The 17076-nt window shown below is 40.8% G+C and overlaps 1 protein-coding gene across 2 annotated transcripts in view; it reads left to right on the top strand.

The window, feature by feature from the left end:
* Magi2 (membrane associated guanylate kinase, WW and PDZ domain containing 2) overlaps positions 1 to 17076 on the top strand; it is a 1455128-nt gene that overhangs the window by 1264474 nt on the left and 173578 nt on the right. For both annotated transcript variants that reach the window (XM_052173111.1, XM_052173110.1), the window contains exon 11: positions 16917 to 16948. In XM_052173111.1, the coding sequence (XP_052029071.1) occupies positions 16917 to 16948 (32 nt within the window). The remainder of the gene's footprint in view (positions 1 to 16916; positions 16949 to 17076) is intronic.

Here is a 17076-nt window from a genome sequence, read left to right as displayed (position 1 = left end):
ACAGGGTTGTCTGGGATAGTCTCCTTCCTAGAACAGAGGAAGGAATTTCAGAAGGGGAGCTGGGGATAGCTCAGCAGTTCCAAGCCTTTTCTGCTGCAGCAGAGGATCCAGCTGCAGTCCTCAATGCTCACATCTGGCTTACAGCTGCTTACAGCTGCTCATAGCTCCCCGTACCTGCAGATCCAGGGAAACCAACTCCCTTTTCTGATCTTGGTGGGCGCCTGTATGCAGATGGTGCATCGAAGCACACACAGGCACATGTATACAAATAAAATAAATATTTTTAGTAAGAGATATGAAAGGATAGCAGTATCTTGCATGTGTTGGGGGCAGGAGCTTCCCACGAGATGTCCTCCTGGATTTCTCTCATTTATCTAGTCAACCTGACTACCTCATACCCAGCGGCAAGCCTTTCTCTGTTTTCCAGGCCTCGCCATTTTTAACCCTAGCATCCCTTTTCGCCCTAGCATCTGTTTTTACTGTACCATTAGGACTACAATGAGCACCCTTGTACTATCTTAAGAGAGACAAGCATTAAAGGCATTGCACATACAAAGTAAAAGCACAAACAGTAATGAGTACCACATCAAGAACAAATGTGTGGTGAAATGGAAACATATAATAAGAAAACTTGATTTAAAAAAAAATCAAGGGTCAGAAATATTTTCCTTAAAAGACAATGTCTAGGTCGATGCACAAATGAGTCAGAAGTGGCCGAGTAAAGACGGGCAGAGGGTGGGTGCAGGAAGGAGCATATGCAAAGGCACTGTGGTTTGAAGAGCCTGTCTTACTCAACCAATTCCAGGGTCAAAGGGGAGACCCTGGGGAAGCTAGAGAGTAGATAGAGGTCAATTTATTCAAGACCCACAGGTTTTGTCTTATCTATAAGCAAATTCACTAAAGTATTTTAAAGCATTATTTCCTTCAATAACTTGTCATATTTATCACTGCTTAAGTTGAAGCAAGTTAGATACTATGTATTATCGTGATGGGCAGAGAGATGGAGAGAAGGCTTGAAATAGCATTTGGAGATGGACTGCAAAATGCTTGGTGACAGGGAAGCAAGCAGGGGAAAATGTTAAAGTTGTCTTTCTCTTGCCTATCTTAAAAACTAAGCATGGTGAGCAAAATTTCCCAAAATAAGACTAAAGAGAAGACTTGGTAGAAAAACCCTAAGGTTCCTTTTTTGCTTTGTTGAATTTATAGTGTTTGTCAGATGCCCGCGACTCTATAAATATTTATTTAGAGATGAGTAAAAATTTCAGGCATATAGTCAAGTCTTAAAATACTTAAAGATACTTTTAGCTAAGTTTCTCAAAAAAATATGGGGAAAAAATAAACCTTAGTGCAAAGCCTGGGTCGCTTTTCTTTTTAAGTATATTTTCATTAGTTCCTTGAGAATGATCATCAGGTTTTGATCATATCCACTCTTCCTCCCCCAACTCTTCCTAGAGTCATCACACTTCCATTCCCAACCAATGTTGTGTCCTCTCTTCCCCCAACAAGGCCATTTTGTGCGGTGGATGACGGTCTTCCCCTGCTGAGTTATCAGGAGCTACTCTCTCTTAGAGAAAGCCAATCCTTCCTCTCCCAGTAGCTAACAATTACCAATGGCTCCTGGCGAGGGGTGGAAGTTTGTACCTGCCCTCCCTCTCCGTCTGGGATTTCATCTGGCCTGGGCATGCACAGGTCTTACCTGTGCTGCTGCAACTTCTGTGAGCTCATGGGTGCAGCTGCCCTGCCTATCCAGAAGACACCGTTTCCTTCCACTCATCAGCAGCCTTGTACATCCTTTTCTCCCTCTTCGTCTATGAAGATCCCTGAACCTTGGGAAGAGGGGATAGAGTGTAGATGTTCCGTCTAGGGATGAGCACTGTATTAGTTTGGGTTCTCTAGAGTCACAGAACGTATGGATAGTCTTTATATAGTTAGGGAATTTGTCAATGACTTACGTCTATAGTCCGACTCCCCAACAATGATCAGCAGCAGCTGTGGATGGAAGTCCAAGGATCTAGCAGTTTCTCAGTCCCACGAGGCAAGCAAGCAAGGAAGAATGAGAGAGAGTCTTCCTTCTTCCAATGTCCTTATATATCTCCAGCAGAGGGTGTAGCCCAGATTAAAGGCTGTAGGTCTCCAACAGAGGGTGTGGCCCAAATTATTGGTGCATGGGTCTCCAGCAGAGGGTGTGGCCCGGATTAAAGGTGTGTGCATCCATACCTTTAATCCCAAATGATCTTGAACTCAGAGATCTCCTTGTCTTAGCCACTATGCTTCAAGGACTCCATGCCAAGATCCAGGTGAGAAACTTATGTCTCTGAACCTCCAAATTAGCATCCTAGGTGAGCCTTCCAATTCTAGACTGTAGTTCATTCCAGATATAGTCAAGTTGACAACCAGGAATAGCCACTACAAGCACTTTGTGGGCTCTGTTCTCTGTACCTTAGCTTGTTGTGGGTCTCTATGTTGATTTTTACTTCAAACAGAAGTTTCTCTGATAGAGGTTGAGGAAAGCCTTAATCTATAGGCCATATGATCTTTACCATCAAGTTCTAGACAGTAACTAAGAGCATTGGCAGTAGCTTGTAATGTTGGGGGAGGGTCCTTTGGAATCTTACTGGCCAACAAACTCTCAAAAGAGTTATAGTCTAGGAGTAAGCCTAGAATCTGACAGTGGGGGCATTGCTACCATTTCAAACTCGTGTGTGTGTGTGTGTGTGTGTGTGTGTGTGTGTGTGTGTGTGTACATTTTAGGAATCTTCTGTAATAGTTTTTTTCTTTTATTGGAAATAATTTCTTACATATAATATCGTGATTTCAGTTTCTCCTCCCTCTACTCCTATCCAGATCCACCTATTCTCTGTCTTCCATTAGAAAGCAAACAGGCTTCTAAGAGTTAATATTAGAACAAAACAAAGTAAGATAAAATACACACATCAGAATAGGAAAAAAACAAACAGAAGGAAAAGAGGTCAAGAAAAGGCACATGCACACACATTCATGCACATTAAACACACATAAACACTCACACAAAGCAGATGTAGATGCAGAGATCCACTCAGTTACACACTTAGGAATTCCAGGAAAAGAACTGGAAGTCACAATATAGACACAAAAGATCTGTAGGGTAAAAAAGAAAGGAGAGAGGGGGAGGGGGAGGAGAAGGAGGGGCGGAGAGGAGAGGGAGGAGAGGGAGAGGGAGAGGGAAAGAGAGAACATGGGTGATTAGATAGATAGATAGATAGATAGATAGATAGATAGATTATAGATAGGTAGATGATTAGGTAGATGATAGATAGATAGATAGATAGATAGATAGATAGATAGATAGAAAGACATATAGAGACTAAGACAGACATAGAAATGAAAATGATGAAATAGAAAAAGAAAAGGCTTTTATATGACATTAGGAGACAAGAAACCTCCAAGAGTGTCATTCAGTTAGTTTTCAGTTTGACATCTACCAGTCAAACTGGCCTACCCTTAAGAGTTGTTTGTCTCCCAGGTGAAATTCCCTTGGAGTAAACTAAATTTTAATTAGCAAGCGATTATTAATTGGAGATAGCTTCTGGGTTAGGGCTGGGGCATATGTCCAATTCTTTCAGCTCTAGGACTCTATAAAGTGCAGACCCATGCAGGCCCTGTGCACGCTGCCTCGGGCTCTGTGAGCTCACATGTGCCCTGATCCTGATTTAGAAGGCCTTGCATCCTTGGTGTCTTCCCTGTCCTCTGGCTTTTACATTGTTCCTGTCCCCTCCCCCTTAGGGTTTTCTGAGCCATTGCAGCTGAGGGATTTGATGAGGGCTGGTTGTTCCAAGATGTCTGACTCTCTGCATCTTGTCTGGCTGTAGGGTCTCTTTGTTCCCATCTACTTCTCTGATGGCTGAGCAAGGCACTGGTCTATGAGTAGCAGAATATCGTTAGGAGTCGTTTGTATGGCTGCATTTCTTTAGTAGAACAGTAGCATCTGGTTCTACACTAGATACCTGAGCCATCTGGTTTCAGGTTCTTGTTTATCCAAGTAGCACCAGGTATGGCTTCCATTTCATGGAGTACGACTTAAGTCAATATTACTAGATTACCCCCACAGGCTCTGGGCCACCATTGTATCTTGAAGTTAGGACACTATTGTAGATTCGAGGTTTTATAGATGGAGTGATGTCGGCATGGTTTTCTGTAGCAGTGTGCCAAGTACCTTCTGTTACCAAGAACGCTAGTCTGTAGGGGCAGAGGCTCTAGGTATGCACCCGCTCAACTTTGCTGTGTTCGATGAGTTGTTTAAGTGTTATCGTCAATAAAAGGGCCTTCCTGTCAGTTTGTGAGCAACCAACATAGTCTTGGCAACAGCCTGGGTAATTCAGGGCTTCCCATGGGAGCCCTTTGAGCAACAACTCAATTAAATGTAACTCATTCCCAGTACGGGAGGCTTCATTTGGTGACAAGAGATGCCAATTGTGGCTCTGTCTCCCCCATTATTTGGTGATTTCTTTTAGACCACCTTTACATATGCATATTGTGGGTTAGGTTTTCCTAATACCCCTCAAATTGTCCTTCATATTAGCCATCTGTCCCCATGTCCCCTTTACCATTCTCCTCTCTGCCTGATCCTACCATTCCAGAAACACCTCATCCATTCACAACTGTCTTTTCTATGTCCCTTTCCCAGGGAGATGTATCTGTTTCCCCCCAGTCCCTTACTCTGTACCTAACCTCTGTGTGTCTATAGCTTGCTCATTATTGATTTAACAGCTAAGATCTGCATAGAGATGAGTGAGTACTTGCCATATTTGTCTTTCTGGGTCTGGTTTACCTCACTCGGGCTGATTTTTCCCCCTAGTTCCATCCATTTACCTGTGAATTTCATGATTTCATTTTTTTTAATGGCTGAGCCATTAAAATCTTCCATTGTGTAAATGAACTACAATTTCTTTGTCCATTTATCTGTTGAAGGACAGACATCTAGATTGTTTCTAATTTCTGTGTATTATGAGCATGGCTGAGGAAGTGTCTCTGTGGGGGGATGAAGCATCCTTTGGGTACATACCTAAGAGCTGTATACCTGACCCTGAGGTCCATCAATTCCCAATTCTTTCTGAGGAAATTCCACACATAGTTTCCACAGTGGATGTACAAGTTTGCACTCTGATTAAGTGTTCCTCTTCTTCCACATCCTCATGTGCTGTCATTTGTTTTACTGCTTCATCTTAGCCATTCTTACTGTTCTAAGATGAAATCTCAAAATAATTTGATTTGCATTTCCCTGACGGCGAAGGATGTTGAGCATCTCTTTAAGTGTTTCTCAGCCATTCGAGTTTTCTCTCTTGAGAATTCCCTGTTTAGATCTGTACCCTAATTTTTTTAATGTGATAGAGGCTTAATATTGAATATCAAAAACCTTAATATATTAGGTTTTTCAATAAACAAAAAAAAAAAAAACTAAACAATGTGTTTGAAGAAACTGAGGTCGCAAGACTCTTGTCTTGTTTTCTTGCAGTTTCCTCAGGATTCTCTTCACACAACTCCATCCTTGGACCATGTTCCATGTTCCAATAATTCCCACTTTCTCTCCTGTTAGGCCCAGTGTATCTAGTTTTATGTTGAGGTGATTGATCAATTAGGAGTTTTGTGCAGGGTAATAAGTATGGATCTTTTTGCATTCTTTCACACACAGCCATTCAGTTTGACAAGAACCATTTATTGAAGATGCTTTCTTTTTTCCAGTGTGTATGCCTGGCTTCCTTATCAAAAGCCAGGTAACCATACATGTGTGGATTTATGTATGGGGCTTCAAATTGAATTCATTGATCGATATGTCTGTTTTTGTGTCAATACCCGTGCAGCTTTTATTACTATTGCTCTGTAATACAGCTTAAAATCAAGGATGGTGATATCTCCAGTAGTTCTTTTATTATTCAATGTTTTCATATGAGGCTGAAAATTGTCCTTTCAAGATCTGGGAAGAATTGTGTTGGGATTTTGTTGGAGTTGTACTGAATCTGCAGATTGCTTTTGGTAAGCTGGCCATTTTTACCATGTTAATCCTATTGATCCATGAGCATGGGAGATCTTTCCATCTTTCAGTATTTTCTATTTCTTTCTTCAGTGACTTGAAGTTTTTATCTACACATACTTGGCTAGAGTCACACCAAGATATTTTATATCTTTAAGGATTCTGTGAAGAAAGAAAATTCCCCAATTTCTTTCTCAGTCCATTTGTCTTTTGTATGTAGGGAGGCTACTGATTTTGTAAGTTAATTTTGTATCCACCTACATTGCTGAAAGTGTTTATCAAAAGGAAAAAAACCTAATGTAATCCCTAGTGGAATTTTAGGGTCACTTATATATACTATTGTGTCATGTGCAAATCGAGAAACCTTCCCTCTAAGTTCTATCCCCCTGATCACCTGTCATTGTCTTACTGCTCCAGCTAAGACTTCACGTTCAGCACTGAGGCTTGAAGAGGAGCCAGAACCTTGTCCTGCTTCTGCTTTTGGTGGAATTGCTTTTGAATTTCTCCCCATTGAAGTTGATGTGGACTATGGACTTATTGTTAACTGCATTTATTTTGTTGAGATATGTCCTTTGTATCCCTAATCTCTCCATGACTTCAATCATGAAGAGACATTGGATTTTGTCCAAGGTATTGCCTGCGTATAATGAGATGATCATATATATGAGATTGACATATATATACCATCATAAAAAAGAGGATATATATATATATATATATATATATATATATATATATATATATATCCTCTTTTTTTCAGTCTGTATTTTAGTCTGTTTATATGATGGATCACATTTTTCAATTTATTTTTTAAAAGATTTATTTATTTATTATATGTGAGTACACCATAACTGTCTTCAGACACTCCAGAAGAAGGTGTCAGATCTCATTACAGATGGTTGTGAGCCACTGTGTGGTTGCTGAGATTTGAACTCAGGACCTTCACACGAGCAGTCAGTGTTTTTTTTTTTTTAATTGAATATCATCTTCATTTGCATTGCCAATGGTAAAACCTTTCCCAATATCCCCCCTCCCCTAAGACCCCCAACCCCTCCTCCTCCTCCTTCCCCCTGCCTCCACCCAACACACTCCCACCTCCCCCTCCCCTTGGTTTCTCTTTGTTTGGGCCTCTGTTGAGCCTTTACCTGACCAAGGACCATTCCTCCCACTGATGCCCAACAAGGCCTCCTCTGCCACATTTTTGGCTGGAACCATGTGTGCCCCTTGGTTGATGGTTCAGTCCCTGGGAGTCTTGGGGCATTTGGGTGGCTGAAATCATTGTTTTCCCATGGGGCTGTAAACCCCTTCAGCTCCTCTGGACCATCTTCGAGCACCCCCATTGGGGACCCCATGCCCAGTCAAATAGTTGGCTGCTAGCATCTGCCTCTGTATTTGTAAGGCTCTGGCAGGGCCCCTCCGGAGACAACCTTAACAGGCTCTTTTTGGTACACGCTTCTTGTCACCCATAAAAGTGTCGGGGTTTGGTGACTGTTTATAGGATGAATTCCCAGGTAGGGCAGTCTCTGGGTGGCCTTTACTTCAGTCTCTGCTCCACACACTGTCTCCCTTATTGCTCCTGTGAGTATTTTGCTTCCTTTCTTAGAGGAACCAAGGCACCCTCACTTAAGTCCTCCTTCTTCTTGAGCTTCCTGTGCTGGGTGAATTGTAACTTTGAGCTTTGAGCGTTGGGGCTAACATCCACTTATTAGTGAGTGCATACCATGTGTGTTCTTTTATGACTGGGTTGCCTCGCTCAGGATGACACTTTCTAGTTCCATCCATCAGTGCTCTTAACCACTGAGCCATCTCTCCAGCCCATAAATTTATTGATGTACATATTTGAATCATCCCTGCATCTCTGGAATGAAGCCTACTTGATTATGGTATGTGATCTTTTTGACATGTTCTTGGATTTATTTTGTAACTACTTTATTGAGAATTTTTGTGTCTATACTCATGAGAGAAAGTGGTCTGTAGTTTTTATTTTTGTTGGATTTTTGTGTGATTTTAAGTATCAGGGTCACTGTGGTCTCATAAGACGAGATGAACAATGTTCCTTCTGTTTCTGTTTTGTGAAATAATATAAAGAATATTGGCGCTACCTCTCCTTTAAAGGTCTGGTATCATTCTACGCTAAAACCATAGACTTCCATATGATGATGTTTTTAAGCCTCAGGTTTTATCCCAGTTCTCCTCCTCTACCCTGTCCTCCCTGGCCTGTTTCCTTCTTTCCTGTTTCAGAATTCCAGCTTAACCCTTTATAAAACTCTCAGAGCTTGGCTTTTTCTACTACAAAGTTTTGATGTTCTTCATTTTCTTTGTGAGTGTTTACGGTCTGTTGGGTCTGGAGAGGCACTTGCTGCTCTAAGGTGGGGGGGGGGGGTGCCAAGCTTGGTTCCTTGAGAAAGTCCTCTCTAAATGATGATCATTTCTTTAGACACACATTGAACCTCACTCCCACTACCCTTCCTCCCTTCCTGCCACCCCTGTTGGAGGCTATTTGTCTTCCTCATTTATTTTGAATCTTTTTATTGTGCAGCTGATTTTATGAAAAGAATGTTCAGGATTATCCTTTGTGATGTTCATTGAGATTTCTTGATATGGTTAGATTGTTCTCTTTATAAAAATCCAAGCCAGGGAAGCAATTACATTTGAAAACAATTTTATGGTTTTTGGTTTTTTTTTAATGTTAAATATAATATATGAAAAATCATTTTAACTTACTGCAAAGAAAAACCTCACCACCTAAAATTTGATGTGTGTCATGTAAAATTTATCTATAAATTATAAATATATGAAAGTATACTGTTCCAGGTCAAAATGGCAGGCAATATGACATTTTTTTCCCCTGCACACTGAATGAATTGCTTGGCTGAATTGTATATTGCCAGCAGTGTTCAATCCCTGATTCCTTAACGGAAAGGTCATTTCTTAGCCTAGGTCAGTTTCATTAAGAGAAATTGTCCTTCCTACTTCAAATAGCTTAAACAAATCATCTACAGGAACTGCAAAGCTTAAGCCATTTAATGAATTTTAATACAAAAAAAAAAAAACACACACACACACAAATTCATCAAAGCAAGAAAAGGGTGAGCAGCACTAGACTGGGTACTTACTAGCTTGCATTTACCAAAAGCAGGTCTTTTTTTTTTTTTTTTTTTTTTTTTTTTTAATGGAAAGCTTATAAGTTGGTCTGTTTGCCAGGCTGAGAGAAAATGAAAAAGTAAGGATTAGCTTTATTAGCAGCATTTTTCTTTCCCAAATTAGTTCTAACTGGAAATTCTAAAAGCCTCAGTGCTTCTGCCCCACCCCCACCCCCCTTGGGACTCCTTTTACAATCAGTGTCCTCTGTTGAAGAGCTTCTAAGGCTTCAGGACAGCCAGGGAGGCTGGTAGAGGGCTCGCTTTCTAGAATGCAGGAATCATGCACGCACATAGAGTCATCCGAGCACTGAAGAAGACAAGCTTGGCATTGCTGAGTCCAGCTCTCAGACGGTCGAGACAGAAGTCCAGGCTGACCTGGGATAGGTGAGTTTCTGTTTAGATATAAATGTACATATAGATATACAATGTGAATATATAATGTGAATATATAATATATATAGTGAAAATGTCTTTGAGGAGGAATCCAGGTGTAGCTCATAGAGACACTGGAGGAAAAACTCACTCACTTCTTGCTTTCCCCTCTCTCTTATATATATATATATATATATATATATATATATATGTAAATGATATTCACTTACTTTCACTCTTCTTTTCCTCTTTTTTTTTTTTTTTTTTTTACTTTTCACCCTTTTTTAAAATTACTGGTTAAGAGCACTGGCTGCTCTTCCAGCAGTCCTGAGTTCAATTCCCAGCAACCACATCACAATGGTGGCTCATAACTCTCTATTCTGATACCCTCTTCTGGCATCTAGGTGTACATGCAGGTAGAGCACTCTCACACACAAAATAAATAATAAATATATAAATAAATCTTTAAAAAAAGAATTACACTTTTTGTGACAAAATAGATATATTTCATAAAATTTGCCACTTTAATTAAGGCGTATCAATGACCCTTGACTCAGAATGGGTTTATGCCCTTAAAAAAGCCTTTGTCCTGTTAAAACTACAGTAAAGTAAAGGTAAGGACTTAGAAACCCTGAGCCCTGTAGACTGTGGGCTACATTCTCCTTTCCTTAACGCAGCTGACTAGGAATTGTTCCTGGGTATCACCATCTAGCATCAAGCGCAAGAAATAATCTTACCTTACAGCTGCCTAAAAAAGATCAAAATTTAAAATTTCCTGTGTACCATGTGTAATATTATTCTCAGACCGTACAGAAGTTACAAATCACTGTCTGGTCAAGGAGTGCCTCTAAGTGTCTACCTGAGTACTATTAAATGCGTTCACATTATTGGAGCTTTGGCAAAGAGATCCTCAGCTTTCAGTGACACAGTGCGTGAAAATCTGTGAAGAAACGGGGCTTTCCTTCAAAATGGCTCCTACTCCTTTCCCTCTGCATAAGGAAGAAATTAGAAAGCATTGCCCCGGCACTTCAATCATTGCGGTAACTGCAGAAGCCTCCTAAAGACACAGGAAATTGCAATTAAAACCTTTCGAACTTGAATCATATGTCTAGGTGGTTTTCCTGATAAATAAATCACCTCCCATTTTCTGAATGCAGTGGGCATTCAGAAAAACGGAAGTGCATTTCAAGATTTAGTTCTATTTGGAGAACTTTCAGGAAATCTCAAAATGCTATTCTGGCATTGTTGCACACTGATACGCTTGTGAGCCAGTGTGGGTGTTCACTGTGTTCTGGTCCTTTATTCGGCGGGGTGATCTTAAGACCGGTCTTCATCTGTTACCCCGTGAAAGCAGCTGTAAATTATCACAGAAACACAAGCCGCCGTGGCTGTAGCTTACACGGTTCACAGCTGGCTAAAACTGGCAATTACCTTCCAGCACGAGAAAGCTACCCAATAGGGAGAAGCCTCCAGGACAGTACCAGTTGGATTTCTCCATGTTGTATGAGTCAAGTCTTCACAGTAGGGGTTTGCCATCGAGTTCTGGAGGGTAGCCAGTGTTTCCAATAGGCTGTCATGTTTGGGATGACACGGGATCTCACTTGCCAACAACTCCCAAAAAGATTTAAAAGACCATTGTCAGGAATGGTTATTTGTTATCTTGTAGTAAGGACAATCTTGACTCATTACAGACTGACTCTAGTTAAACTCCTGGTGTGTGTGTGTGTGGTGTGTGTGTGTGTATGTGTATATGTCTCTGTGTGTATCTGTGTGTATGTGTATACATCTCTCTCTCTCTGTGTGTGTGTGTGTGTTAGAAAACTTCTCCAGTAATAGGATTCTGTATGGCTTCTTTGCGATGTTTTCAGTGTTTACTTACTCTTCCAGCCTGTTCCCTCCTGTACCCTGCCTCTCATCTCTCTCCCCATTTAACTCCTTTTAGCCTTTTATACCACTGCATTCTCTCTCCCCTCCCTGGAGAGCCACCTCCTACCACCTCTAATTCCTGGACGGCTATGGCTCTTCCCAATGGAAGACACATATCTAAGATTCAGAAAGCGTCCACAAACGATAAAAAACAAAAAACATATTGTCTTTCTGGGCCTGTGTTACCTCAGAATGATTGTCTCAGCTGCATCCGTCTACCCGGAAGTTGTGGAATTCTGTCTTTCTTAACCCCTGATAGCATTCCACACAGCTCTTCATTATCATCAGTTCATCAGCTGATAGGCATCTTGGCTGTTTCCACTTCATAGCTCCTGTGAATGGAGCATCGGTGAACATGAACAGGCAGGCATCTCTATGCATGCTGGAATATGCCTGTTGTAGTTCGTGAGACTTTCCCACACTGGTTTCTAGCCTGGCTGCGCTCTCTGTACCAGTTTGCACTCTCGTTAGTATTGAATGAGTGTTCCTCATTCCCCACACGCACACCAGCACACAGCGTTTACCTTACATCATAGCCATTCTGATGGGAATAAGTCGAGATCTCAAAGTCATGTTAATTTGCATTTCCCTAATGGCTGTGGATGTTAAATATTTGTATGTGCTTTTTGGCCGTCTATATTTCTTCTCTTGAGAATTCTCTATTTAATGTCATGCCCCAATTTATAGCTGGGTGTTTGTTTTCTTGATGTTTACTTTTTCAGTTGCTGGTATAGTCTGATTACAGGTTGCCTCTTCGCCTGAACGGCAGTGCCCTTTGCTTTACGGAAGCTTCTGAGTTTTATGAGGTTCCATTTGTCAGTTGTTGGCCTTAATGTCTGAGCTGTTGGGACTCTGTTCAGAAGGTCCTTTCCTGCACCGATGAGCTCAAGACAGGCCCTACTTTCTCGTTGATCAGACTTCAATCAGGCTCCTGATTGGTTTAGGGTTGAGTGAAAGATGAAGATCAACTTTTCTCCATTTTCATGTAGCAATCCAGTTTGACCATTTGTTGAAGATGCTGGGTGGTAGTGGTTGTTGTTGTTGTGTTTCTCTAATATGCATTAGAGAATATGTAGCTTCTTTGTAAATGTGTAGACCTATATGTAGGACCTTCAGTTCTATTCCATTGACTAATATGTCTGTTCTTATGCCAGTCCCATGCTGGTTTTATTACTATAGATCTATAGTATAACTTGAAATCCAGGAGGGGGTGATTGTTTTGCCTATCCTGTGCCTTTGGTGTTTCCAATGAAATTTAATTTTTTTCCTTTTGTGTGAAAAATTGCATTGAGATTTTGATGAAGATTACATTGAGAGTCTGTTTGTGCTTTCTGTAGAATGGCCATTTCCACAATATTAATCCTGCCAATCCATGAGCAATCATGGAGGTGTTCCCACCTTCTGGCATCTTCAATTTCTTGCCTTAGTGTCTTAAAGTGTTTTTATTGTACAAGCCTTTGGTTAGATAACCCTTGAGGGTGTTGTGAATGGAATTGTTTCCCTGGTTTCTCTCTCAGTATGCTCCTTTTATTTGAAGTATCAGTGTTGGAAGTCTGTACTGAAAAGAGCCACTCTAAAAATCCTGCTTCAGGGGATGCACTGTGGCCAACAGCAGCACGATGCAGAAGTGGCCCTGGGTCCACACTGGCCATGGAACTCTCCATCTCTGCAGTCCCTTCCTCATGAACAAGCATCCAACCCAAGCCAGGGATCTATGAACATGCAGAGTTCTGAGGTTTTCCTAAACCAAGATTCCAGACAATGAAGGAAATAGTAAATATTTCATGTTTTGTCCCACTGAAATGAATGGATATGACATGCAGTAGAAGCTGGCTACTTTTTAAATGTTTGCTAAGTCATATGTAAGTTCTTTCCTGCTTGGAGTTGTCAGATTCAGTAAATTAAAATATCAAATTCATGCTTAAATTTGAACTTAACACAAACAAAAACATGATGGTCCATGAAATATGTCTCATGTTGTATGTGAGACATGCTTGGACCACAAAATTGCTTCTCTGAAATGTACAGTTAGCTAGACATGTTATGTCTTATTCAGCAACTGTATGCCCTGGTTTATTTAAAGCTGTGATTAGTTAACATATATAACTCAATGTAAGCTTTGGTATGACATCAGTGTGGTCCTCTTTCGTCAGCTGCCCTTTTCAGTGAACAGAATTTCTTCTTAAGCTATTTTTGCGATATTTTCTTTTCCCATCTTACTGTTCTTCTAGGTGGAGAAGTGCCCATAATACTTGAATATAATACTTCAGTTTTATATGACTCCAAAGTGCCCAGATTTTATTTATTTATGTATGTGTATTTATTTATTTCTTTATCTATAGTTGCCCGGTACACTTAATATTCGAATGCATCTGAATTTCTCTCTCGGGTCCATCTAAACTTTCTCATCCATTTAGTTTGGAGTGAAACCTTGAAGCCTTCTGTTTTTGTGGTCTCAAAACTCAAGAAATATGTTTGAATTTGTAAATGCCGCTGAACATGGCAGACATTAAGTGACCGATATACATATAATGAGACAGATAATTAAACAATAATTAACCCTTCAGGAGAATTTTAACGTGCACATCCTATAGCAGAAAGGGGACTAAAAGCAAGAAACTAAACATAAAGAAGCCACTGTTCTTATCTTAAAGCAGTGGGTGGGGAGTCCCTTTCTTTATGGTCTTGGTTTTATAAGGAGGAAGGCCTTAGCTCTAAAAGCCCTGAGGAAAAGGAGTTTATATCTCTTCTTGTTTCTGTAGGGTAAGCAGTTAAAGGCCCCAAAGGCAATTGTCTCATCGAAGCAAGCCTAGTAAAATGCACAGGATGGGAAAGCTAGGGCAAAACATGTGTCTGGAGACCAGGGGAAGGGTGTCCTGAGGTAAAAAGGGCAAGAAGGAACTTCAGCAAGCAATTTTAAAATAAAGGTGCCAGTAGAGATGCCTGCACACAGTCACCGTTGCACATATGTGGAAGTATGTGCATATGTATACGCATGAGGCTTCCCAGATGTTGGAAGTCTGTGATCTTCTCCTACCAGAAAACAAAATCAGAAATAAACCTCATTGTAGCTTGAATGTCTCTTAAATGACTTAAAAAGTTTTACTTGTTTCTTTGGGATGTTTTTTCCTCAAATATTCTTCGGAATAGACTAGGTTTCCTAGGGAGGCCATCAAGAAATTATAGTATATGACACCTTTATTTTATAATATATAATTTTTTGACCCACTCTATTATAGTATCTCTATAGTCCTGTCTTTGAGGCTGAGCAGAAGATTGGAGGTTAATCACGTAGAAAGAATGACCCTCTGACTTAATCAGGACTAAATTGCATGTATCTGAGATACATGTTTTTAATCAGATTGATTTAAATGTTTGTAGCATGATTAATAATTCGCCAAGGAAACCTAAGAAACCATACATAATTTGCTCCTAAGGAATATTGTCTGATACTTCCTCCTACCTATCTCTGAACTCCACATTGGTAACGCAGAGAGGGCAGCCTCTGGCACTCAGCATTTCTCTGCAGTAGACATGTTCCAGAAAGCGTCTCAGTGACAACAGCATAGTCCTGGCTCCGGCCCCTGCCATGAGGCCAACCCGAAGGAAAGCTTCATACAGAAGGAGACTTCAGTGTCTGAGGGAGAAAGGTGGCAGGTTTACCGTGCCATCCCCTGACCTATGCCCCTTTCAGGCCCTTCTGGTTCTAGCATCATAACTACCAGGGGTCAGGTGATCATACACCTTCCATAGGAGGAAGAATGTGTTTTAATGTTGCATGTAGAGACAAGACCTCTATAACGGAGAGACCACTCTCAGCACTTTTTACATCAAAGCCAGAGAAACCCCCAGTGCCTGGAAAATAAGTCAGCATCTTGATGCCACACAGTGCAGGTGGAGCGAGGGAAAGCGGAATGTCTAGATATTGTAAAAAATATGCAAACCACATATTTTCTCAAAAAAGGAAAAGCTCTCATTGGCAATTTTTTCAGAAGACAAAGTAAATGTTGCATGGCTGAATCGCCTCTCAGACATTTAAACTCAGGGTTATAGTGTTGTCTTTGAGGTTTTACAGAATGGTCAAGGGAAGACACGTCCGTAGTCTTCAAGTTCTGCCCACAGTTCTTTGAAAGAAGAATGTGATTAAATCCTCAGAGACAAATCGCACTAACTAGAACTTATTTCACGACATAAAAAAAGAGCTAGGCACAGAGACAAATGTTAATCTACCAGGACGATGGTGACATCTGAATACTGGCTCAGCTGTTCCATAGAAGCCTGTAACACATGACAGACTGCAGTGTCTTCTCTTATGGAAGAGATCATCTTCCCACAATGGGCCACTGAGGGATCATTAGCATTTTTGACACACCCGAGTTGGATTGTTTAAACATCTAGATAATTGTGTCCGTGTTTCAGCAGATTTTCCTGTAAATGGGTCATAGCTGTCAAGTCTTCCCATTTTTGGAAGTCTCAGTTTTAAACATGATAAACGTGGTATGAGGTACAGTCTCAATGACTCACTTTTATTGGACATTTTATTAAATCTCACCTAATATTAATATGAGCAAAATTGTTGAAAGGGAGAAGATATGGTATGAGAAGAAAGAAACTTCCCTAGGCATGGAAAATCATGTTTTCGATTATTAGGGGCAGTATACGTCAGTACCGACGCCATTATACTGAAGCATCTTTTCCCTTCCATTTCAAAAACAAACACCGCCCTGCTAGGCGTGGCACGTGCTAGCATCCAGGAATAAAGATAATAGAAACTTGAAACAGGAGGGCCTCAGTGGAGAGCAGCAGCATGTAAGATATAGTAAGATTCGAGTCTTTTTTAAACGTATTTGTTTATATGTATATGAGTGATCTGTCCACACACACCCAGAAGAGGGCATCAGATCCCATTACAGATGGCTGTGAGCCACTATGTGGTTGCTGGGAATTGAACTCATGTCCCCTAGAACAGCAGCTGGCACTCTTAACCTCTGAGCCATCTCTCCATCTCTTGATCTGAGTCTTAGTAGAGATGTATTTATTATTTTTACATATAAGAATAACAAATATTTGTTGTTTTTAAAGTACATAAAATGGGTCCCAAAACTCAGAATTATTTCCTACCCTGAGCCAGGGTATTTCTCCTGCTCCTGCTGGGTGACAGACTCCTAAGCACAGCTTGGGGTTGGGCCTCTATAGCAGACCTTCGCCATTGTTATGCAACTCCTTTTACACCTCAGAATTCTCAGCTGCCAAATGAAGAAATTACTTCTTACAGACTCAGTGATAGACTTCCCAAGAGATTCCTTGAGCTCCCTGAAGAAGACTCACAGCCCTTCAGAGCTGTTTGTGGTGGGCTCAGCTCGGCTCATTTGAAGTGAAGTACAATCGCACTCGGCGTAACACCGTACAATGTATGCCTGACAGTGGGGTGTGTTTCCCAAGCTCAAATTCTGTTTTCTCTGTTCCAGGTTTCTTTTCTCCATGGAAAACTCCAAAGCCTGTAAGTTGGAATCCCTATGCTTCTTTCTTTATTTCTATCTACTCTTTATGCCTAATAAACAAAACTGGGAACTGAATGGCCTTCAATGCTCCTCCAGCCCTGAGGTTGATTTCTAGGATATCAGAAGA

The sequence above is a fragment of the Apodemus sylvaticus genome, chromosome 2, assembly GCF_947179515.1.
Source record: "Apodemus sylvaticus chromosome 2, mApoSyl1.1, whole genome shotgun sequence".
Classification (NCBI taxonomy): Eukaryota; Metazoa; Chordata; class Mammalia; order Rodentia; family Muridae; genus Apodemus; species Apodemus sylvaticus.
This window is presented reverse-complemented; position numbering and strand designations above follow the sequence as displayed.